The sequence below is a fragment of the Dysidea avara genome, chromosome 4 (genome assembly GCF_963678975.1).
Source record: "Dysidea avara chromosome 4, odDysAvar1.4, whole genome shotgun sequence".
Classification (NCBI taxonomy): Eukaryota; Metazoa; Porifera; class Demospongiae; order Dictyoceratida; family Dysideidae; genus Dysidea; species Dysidea avara.
In genome coordinates, this window is record NC_089275.1 from 40,214,348 (window position 1) to 40,224,254 (window position 9,907).

The 9,907-nt window shown below is 37.4% G+C and overlaps 1 protein-coding gene across 1 annotated transcript; it reads left to right on the forward strand.

The window, feature by feature from the left end:
• Positions 1 to 4,175: 4,175 nt before the first annotated feature.
• LOC136252122 (uncharacterized) lies at positions 4,176 to 9,582 on the forward strand. Its single transcript, XM_066044503.1, has 10 exons — positions 4,176 to 4,527; positions 4,829 to 5,027; positions 5,142 to 5,334; positions 5,595 to 5,896; positions 6,082 to 6,190; positions 6,613 to 6,857; positions 7,035 to 7,103; positions 7,198 to 8,118; positions 8,231 to 8,404; positions 8,641 to 9,582. Exons 1-10 carry the CDS (start codon positions 4,180 to 4,182, stop codon positions 9,459 to 9,461), a joined length of 3,381 nt encoding a protein of 1,126 aa, XP_065900575.1. The 5' UTR covers positions 4,176 to 4,179; the 3' UTR covers positions 9,462 to 9,582.
• Positions 9,583 to 9,907: the final 325 nt, after the last annotated feature.

Consider the following 9,907-nt stretch of genomic DNA (forward strand, 5'->3'; position numbering starts at 1 on the left):
CACTACACACACATGGAACATGCACACAAAGCAATATAAGCAATGCCTTCGACTGCCATATAAACACCACTCAATGACTGGCAACCTGTGCACTACTCAGGTGCCTAAGAGTCAGTGCTGACAAATCCTCCTAGGGGCAGGAGTAGTAATCCACAGGGGTGTGCCATGCCTCACAAGTAAAGGTGCGGGTATCCAAAGGCCTCACCTATTACATGATGCATGGACAGTTGGCATTTGCCTCCCCATTTAACACCAGGTACCCCCATTGGTGATACAAGTGGTTGGGCTGCTTACCCAGCAAATTTCAAGTCATTATTTAAATAAAATAACAACAGCAACAACAGCAGCAACTGAGTATCACCAGGCTCAGTGGTGCTCTATCCACTTGGCCATGCTACCTCAACAATGTTCATACACACACATACCCTTATAGCTATACTACATAATTACCCAGCTGTGTTTTGGTAAAACAACAAACGTTAACAGAAAAGATTGGAATTACAACTATATACCTATATCAAGAGTTCGCTTTATAATATCAACTCTTGCTTATATGTACATGATGAACATAAATAGACATGTTCTGCATGGAAATGTGTTAAAAATCATAATTCTGCATGTTCCTTATATGTACTCTAATAGCATACCTTAAATGGTTAATCCTCATATCCATATACATTGTTTCTGTGAGTTGTTAAAATAATAACAATAAAGCATAAACACACATGATGCCATATAACTCTAATAGCTAGCTGTGTCCATATTTGGTCCTCTTATAGATACTACATCAGATACACACATGACCATGGTTATGAGAACTTGTACATTTACATGTATTCTATGTTACTATTGTAACTATTGTATTGTGGCAATTCTCATTAATAGTTTATAACTTAAAAATACCTTTTGACCACTGAATGATAAAGCCTGCAGTAAAACCACATACAGATGCATACCAACCAAATTCAATAGATGAACATTTACACACCTAAACAAACAATCATGGACTATTGAAAGTATCAAAACAATGTTGCTATCTAGCTATAGGGTGGCGTACTGGGAAATCTCAACTTGTAGAATTGCATGTCTGTTGTAAGGAAACATGCCTCTCCCAAGAGGCAAGGAGAGATTCCATTGAACTTGCTAATAATTACAATACTTTCAAGATTGTGCACAAGACTGAGCAGAAGAATAGTCATTTGTATATCATTGGTGCCTTCTACATATTTGTATTGTTGACAAGTGCAATCATGATTGGTCTAACAGCTATAGTAACATGTTATTGTAATGTTAATATTACATTCTTAGGATTATATAATACAGTCATGCAGCATTTCAACTGACCACAGTTATGAAGGGAAACTATATAGCCGTGTAGTTTTTACACAGATATGCCTTCAGGTTCAAACTGTGTATTACATACATTGCTACATATGTGCAAAGTTATACAGTAGCTATATATGTACCATATCTTCAGGTTGTGACCACATGTGAGTCACATAGACATGACCATGCTGTTAATTATGTGCATAATATGTGACCGGATCTGCAATAAGGGGTCTTACAGACTTTAAAAATTTACAAGTTTGACAAATCATAATTCATCATGTGTTTAACCTATTTGTCTTAAAAGTACATCCAGGAATAGCGCTATGATAAGAGTGTAAAGTGACCAAATTCCAGGCTAGTACCATATTCTTAAGTCAAGTTGTGGATTGCCAAGTACATGCAATTGGAAAGGCTATAAGACCTCTTTTCACACATCCGGTCACTTATAACATGTGTACGGTTAACATTCATAATTATACTCATATGATTAGCCTGAGAATGTTGGAAGTTGTCCTTGTAGGTCCCTAGTGGAACAGTGGGATAGGGACTAATATAGTTTTATCTAACTTCATGACATCATATAATTTATGCAGAAGCTACAGCTGTATAGTATGATTACCTTTTTAGGTACTATGTGATGTTTATAATGTTGATAAAGAACATGATGTAGGTAACAGGTTAATTGAAGCCTTACTGTATATATACTACATTATAACACAGTGGCAGGAAGTTGAAAATTACACAATGAATGAAAGGAAGTTGATAAGAAATTACAATCATGTATGTAATTAAGATTCTAGTTGAAAACATATGATGACCCGGTTAGTACAGCTAATGTACTGATCATTGGTAATAGTAGCCAGGCAACTACTATAAGTCAGTTACTGTCAGTATATATGATATCTGAAAGGTCACATCTGCATTCCCAGTACCATTGCTGCATTGTTTGGTGCACCCATTATACACGCATTACTCTTTGTAATATCAAGAGTCCATTTTAAAAACTAATACATGTTATTCAATACCATTGCATTGAAAATGTAAGTCAGAGTTTTAGTAAAAGCGACAGCCATTTTCTACATAACTATCAAGGTGGTTACCCAAAGAATTGTCAAGCAAGTAAACACTCATAAAAAGTTTTATAGTAAATGTTAATTTGCCAAGATACAAGCTATGAGCAGCAGGCTTTGGAATGTCTGTTAACATTGTAAATGCAGTAATTACAGTGTAGCTACACCATAGGATAAAATATTTTGTTATAGGCAACCTGTCAGATGTCTAAGAGTCAGTGCTGATATTTTTGTGGCAGAATAAGTAACCCGCAGAAGCTGTGCCATGCATGAATGTGTGGGCACCTAAAATCCCACCTGAACTTCACTCATTACACATGGGCAGTTGGCATTTGTTTCTCCATGCAGACCCTAGGTAGACTGGAGCAAGGTTTTTTGCTCAAGGATCACCGGGCAACAAACCTGGAACCTTTCAAATTACCAGAGTAGTGCTCCAACCACTTGGCTATGCTGTCTCAACAATGCATGTACTTACACATACCCTTATTATAGCTATACTGCATGCCCAGCTATGTTTTGGCAAAATAACAAAACTTGACAGAAAAGGTTGGAATTACGTACAATAACTGCTTATTATGATTAGCATAAATAATGGACATGCTCTGGATGTAAACATGGCATAAATTATTACGTAGCTAGTACGTAAGTCTATTTTAGCAAATATGATGGGCATACACTATATACTCTGATAGCATACCTTAAATGGTTAATCCTCGTATCCATATACATTGTTTCTGTGAGTTGTTAAAATAATAACAATGAAGCATAAACACCAAATAACTCTAATAGCTGTGTTCATATTTGGTCATCTTATAGGTACTACATCAGATTCACACATGACCATGATTATGAGAACTTGTACATTTGTACGTATTCTATGTTACTATTGTAACTATTGCATTGTGGTGGTTCTCATCAAAGAGTTCATACTTTATTTATTTAAATCATGTACTTAAAAATACCTTTTGACAACTGAAAAAGCCTGCATTTAAAAGCACATAAATACAGTATATTATGCCTTGGCACTCTTTGCTGCACCAAAAGGTTTTGTGATGTGATACCTCAGCATCTGATTCTCTGTTTGACACAAGTTAGGGAATCAATGAATGCCAGATTTTAGGGGTTCACTGTATTGGTACGTTCACCTGGCTGTAACTCTAATAAGAAATCTGAGATAGACGATCATCTGTCAGTGTGTGTGTGTAGTGTGTACACACACTACACACACAATAGTTACAATGTGTGTGTAGTATGTGCACAGTGTGTGTAACTATTACACATATATGGTCAAAGTTCATTACACACTACGAAGTGACGGTAGTCAAAGTACGTACTAATAGACTTACTAATAGGATGAGCAGGAAGCCTATGGAGAAAAGAGAAAAAGAAGCCACCAGTGAAAAAAGGGTCTCCAGGGAAAAAAGAACCTCTAAGCTCCATTTTCAAACTGTTTTAGACTAACTATGAATTTATCTGTTAAAATATTATTCATAGAGCTAATTGCATTCACACCTCCTTGTTGCCTAACCCGAAACCCCCCTCTGTAAATTTCTAGATCCACCACTTAGAGGGACTGCTCCAGCTATAAAATAAGGGATTCCACCTTTTGTTGGAAGCCCAATGGGATCTCTACAGATATGGTGGTAGTCAGGATATTGTAAGCCACACAAATGATGATATAGATAAACCACAAACTGTAAACTAACAACTATGAGAACAACTATAAAAGCATCACATTTGTCCATTCTCATCATCTCTACAGTTAATACAGATTCTTAACATGTGGCTGACTAAGCTGACAATTATAGCTTGCTTGCTATTAGCTATGGGGTATGCAAAACGTACCCGACTAACCGGGAGACCAGCAAAACCGGTTCCTGAGCCAGAAACCAATCCCATGGAGAGTGGGTGCCTTGCTGAAATGCAAACACAGCAAGAATTTATGATACAGTCTAACCTCCCTAGAAGATTTCTGGTTGTTGCGCATAAGGGGAGTAGACGTATGTTTGGAAGAACATTTGATAATGTAAATGGACTAAGCAACATAAAGATTGCTGCAGCAGGAGATAGTTACAACATCACTAATGGAATATCTGTCATCACCACTACCAGTGATGGAGCAGAGCAGGTTAGCTACTGTAGCAGGATTTTTCCAGCAACTTTATTGAACAGTTCTGTAGTAACTACATACACAAGGTACCCTACAAAAGTGCTAGACTTCAAACGATACATACATCCGTGTACAGTTCGGGCTACTGCAGCATAATTATCATATACTTAGTAGTTGTACTACCCTATAACTAGTAGGATACTGATAGCAGTGGCTGACTATGAACAGGGAACATATATAATCAACTGTTGAGTTGTTCATAGCATGATATACATGTAAATATACGGTACTCATGTGTGCACATCTATTCATATTATAGATATTGAAAAACAAAAATGTTGAACGAGTAGAAGAAGACAAGCCAATGTGTGTTGACTTGCTGAAACCAGACAATGAAACAGAAACAGACAACGGTAGAAGTCGACGGTCATTCGAACCTGATGAAATTTGCTGGAACATTGATCGCCTTGATGAGAGATCTCTACCTCTTGATGGTGATTACTGTCCTCCAGTTCAAGGTCAGTAGCTATATCTGTTTGATGCTTAAATCATTTCATGTTTATGCCTAGCTATATTGTGTAATAAAATAGTACTAATAATGTGATAAAGAATACGTGTGTGCTGCCTAACAGGAAATGGAGTAGATGTGTACATTTTCGATACTGGTATAAGATACAGTCATCAAGTGTTTGGGGGACGTGCATCATTTGGTGGATATGATGAGTTTGGTGGTCGAGGATATGATGACAATGGTCATGGTACTCACTGTGCAGGATTGGCTGTTGGAAGATTAACTGGAGTAGCATGGGGAGCTAGAGTGTACAGGTAGATAGCAGTTATGCATGTTTTATTACACTGTGCAGGGACCATACTAAAGTATCCTAAATATGTTTACACTAATACAAATGGGACCATGGACAAAGTGTTCTGATTATCAAGGTGTCCAAATTTTAGCATACCATTTTGAGGGACTTCACTGTATATTAAGCTATAATTTAAATTTAAGAATTGCACAGAATGTTTGTCACCTGAAAATATTGACACTCTGTTCCTTAAAGTATCATTTTTAATTCTTTACATTGCAGTATCAAAGTTTTGGATAGTCAGATGAGAGGATTCTTCTCTTACGTTATTAATGGAATCAATCATGTCATCAGTCGTGCCAGAAGCACTGGTAGAAGATCAGTAATTTCAATGTCTCTTATTGGACCAATCACTGCACCTGTTAATGATGCCATCAGAGAAGCTGTTGCTAACAATATAGTAGTTGTGACTGCTGCTGGAAACTTCCGTCAGGACTCTTGTGGATTTTCACCATCTAGTTCACCAGATGTTATTAATGTGGGAGCAATACAAGAAGCTGAAGATCCAGACTCCAGAACACCTGGTAGGTTTAGTGTGACTGTTAAACATGTCTGACTTGTAGGACTTAAAGGCTAATGAATTTGCATGAAAGCAACCTGAGCTTAAGATATGTAACTACGCGTAATTATGTACATATTGTTACACAATCGCAGAAAATGTTTATTGTGACTTGTATAGACTTATGCAATATACATCCATCTGTCCTAGGCCACCAGTTATTTTGGTTCAATTCACGGCCTGATTCTCCTGGTACCAACTATGGACGATGCGTAGACGTACTTGCTCCAGGACAGTGGATAAGAAGTGCTTCTCACAGGTATGTAATATATTATTCACAATGCATACACAAAGCTAGTGGAACCTGTGTATAATGGTCAATTTTGAATTAGCAACTGATCCTTTTTATAGGCAGTAGCCAATAGTTGAAGTTATGAGTGTAACAGTGATTCATTGGCTTGTGGTTATAATGTAACTACTTAATGTGATGCATATCACAATGCATACATTTGTAGGGGGAAATATTTGTGACCTTGTGGCAATGGTCACTTCTTGTGAATGCTTAATTCAAGTGACATCTACCAATGTATCATAGTAGTAGAATTCCTTAACCATACGTACCTTGTGGCAATGGTCACTTCTTGTGAATGCTTAATTCAGGTAACATCTACCAATGTATCATAGTAGTAGAATTCCTTAACCATACGTATTATAATTTTGTGTTTAATCTTTTTAATTTAGGAGTGACAGGGATCGTGATTCAAGGAGTGGTACTTCCATGGCTTGTCCCACGGTTGCAGGAGTTGTTGCTCTGTTACTACAGAGATTTCCAAGTTACACTCCTGCACAGATCAAACGACAATTACAAGAAGAGGCTACACAAGGAGCTATCAACATGAGAACATATCGAGGGGGTTTTCTACCAACAATAATACAAGTAGAAACTACTAATAGACTTGTCTATACTGGAAAATCCAGACAATGTGGTAAGCTAGATGTTTTTAGAGACATGCATTATAGGACTAAATCATGCATATGTATGTGGTTATGGTACTCCCTGCTTTTTGTCATCAACACAGTTTCCTGTATAATGAGTAGAAGATAGCTCAAAATGCCCAACTCCCTTACAACTATTATGCACACTGATTGTGTTTTTACTGTAGCTGCAGAACCTGACCGGCCTTCCAGACCACCAGGCCCTACTGTACCAACAACACCTGCACCTATACCAGGTAAGTACATACATCGGTTATATGTATACACATAAGCAAGTAATTCTTAGATTATACTGATATCCATTTAATGTACTATTTATTTTTCCTGTAGGTTGCTATTTCAATGGTATTTTCTATGAGCATAACAGAAGAATGTCTCAAAACTGTTCATCAAGCTGTATATGCAAACGGGGCACATGGAAATGTCAACCAAGAGATTGTTACACTGATTACTGCCAAGCTTATTCCTATGGTCACTATAGAACTTTTGATGGTAGCCAGTACACTTATCTTGGAAGCTGTGAATATGTATTGGCAAAGCCATGTGACAATGATGACTTCACTATAACTGTCACCCAAAGAGCTCTTGACTCAAACAGTGTATTGATTGACCAGGTCACTGTAACAGTTCCAAGTCAAAATCTTGTCATTGTGCTGAGGGGAGGTGACAATCAGGTAATACTTAATGGCAGGAATTTTGCAGCAGTTGATGGTAGCATGATGTCTGTTGGAGAAGTTAAATTAGAATGGATTGGTAGCTATCCACATGTTACCTTTGAAGACAGAGACTTAGACATCTTTTGGGATGATGCTGGTAGTGTACAAGTTTCAGCTAGTAAGAGTTTAAGGAGACAGTTGTGTGGCTTATGTGGATTTTACAATGGAGATGATTCTGATGATTATCGTATGAGAGATGGAACCACAGGCTCTGGTGTTAGGAGGTTTGCTAGATCTTGGCTGACTGAAGACAGTTCAGGAGGTTGCAGAGATAGAAGGCTGAACAACACTTGCAGTGAAAGAAATATGAATAGAGCACAAAGAGAATGTGCCATGTTGAACAACGCTCCCTTTGATTCTTGTCATTCTATTGTTGATCCTAAAGTCTACATTGAAAACTGTGAATCCGATTATTGTACATGTGTTAGGACACGTAACAGAGACACTTGTTCTTGTAATGTGTTGGCTAACTACGCCAGAGCATGTGCAAAAGCTGGAGTTGATGTGAGCGCTTGGAGAGATGTAACTGGATGCTGTAAGTCAACTAAAATTATGTACATGGTTAGGTATCCGATAATAATAAAGTGAAAGCTTGCACAAGTAGATGCATCTCTAACACATTAATTGCTTTGTCATTCTCTTTATAGCTGATGACTGTGTTGGAGGTCGAGTATACAAGGAGTGTGGTACTCTATGTCAATCAACTTGTGACAACTACCAGTCACCACCATTTTGTTCATCTGATTGCACACCAACTTGTGTCTGTCCTGAAGGACAAGTATTGAGAAATGGTCAATGTATTGAGACAGATCAGTGTGATGGTAAGTGTATGCTTTACTGTATCACGTATTGTCAGATAGGCATGACAATTAATGTAACTCTTTTACTATTGGTTAACTGATCAGTGTATTGTCACTATTTTAATAAACTGTAATGTAAGAATCTCTAAATTATAGGATATTACCATAAAAGTAGTGATAATGAACTTTAGGGATACATAGGAAGATTATTAAATTCTTTGGGACAGTATTTTATATCATATACTGTATTTACATAGCACCACCTCCATGTAAGGGAACTTCATTGCCATCCAGCACTCCATTTTTCTTTGAACGCTTTTACCTTGGAGAGCTTGAAGAGTTCATAGAAGAAGGCAGAAAAAGAAACAGAGTTCCTTGCCACATGAACACCTACCATGATAGTCGAGACACTTTGTTCTCAATGATCTTTTGCAGTGTCCCAGATGTTTCACAATATGAAATCGAATATGGTCTTAGTCAAAGGAATTTAAACAGAAGAGCCAATGAGTTAAGGAAAACACACAGAATACACAACTTCGTTTGCTATAATGATGACAAAGACAAATCTCATTGTGTGGCTGTGTTTGAGCCTGTTACAAGACGACAACGGAGAACAGAAAATACCGAACTTATGATCAATGTGCCTTATGACGAATATCAACAAAGACTACTTATTCTAAAGGACCAGGACATGCGAGTCCTCCGTCGTAACATTTATTCTTCTGGTGGAGATCTCTCTGTCAGTGCCATCTTCAGGAGTCCAGGCTATGCTGTCTCCCTTCGTGATGGAATCGATATAAGGGGCTTAGTTCAGTTGATAGAAAGAAACAAGGAACGTGGGTTCTTCCTTTCTGATGGAAATGCTCGTATGGACGGAGACCAAGTCATATACTCAGTTGTGTTTACTACTCAGAGATTTGGTAACTGTGATTACAGAGTGGAATACAATGTCGATGCCATGCAGTTGTTTAACAGAGAGCAGCAATATGCCAGAGAAGGTTGCCACATCACTGTCATCATCCCTAACACTGGAAGTCTCACTCCTCAATATATTGCGGTCTTCTGGTGTACTGACTAAGTACAAATCAAACTTTCCTACTTTGGATTGGAATGTATATTTAATATTATGTATATGATATATGTATATCTGATATACATGTAAATGCATCATTTATCTCATCATTGTTTATTTATTGTAACTGGTTATAGTGATCATGGAAGGGAAGGGTGACATTAGCATATTATATAATAGTTTCTACATTCACTTCTTTGCCAACACATAAGTACTGGACATTTAATTTTAACTGCAGGAAAGTGTAATGCTTTTGAATCTTCCAAAATCTACATGAATGTAGACTCACACTTGCCAGCCTACACACATTTGTATACATGTTATCCTTATGTGTATACAAAAACACACAAATAATTATAGATATAACTATAAATAAAGCAACAGTCCAGTAGCTCACTGCATGTCTGCACCTTCTCAGTCAAGATAGTTACCTCAGTATATGTGAACGATTC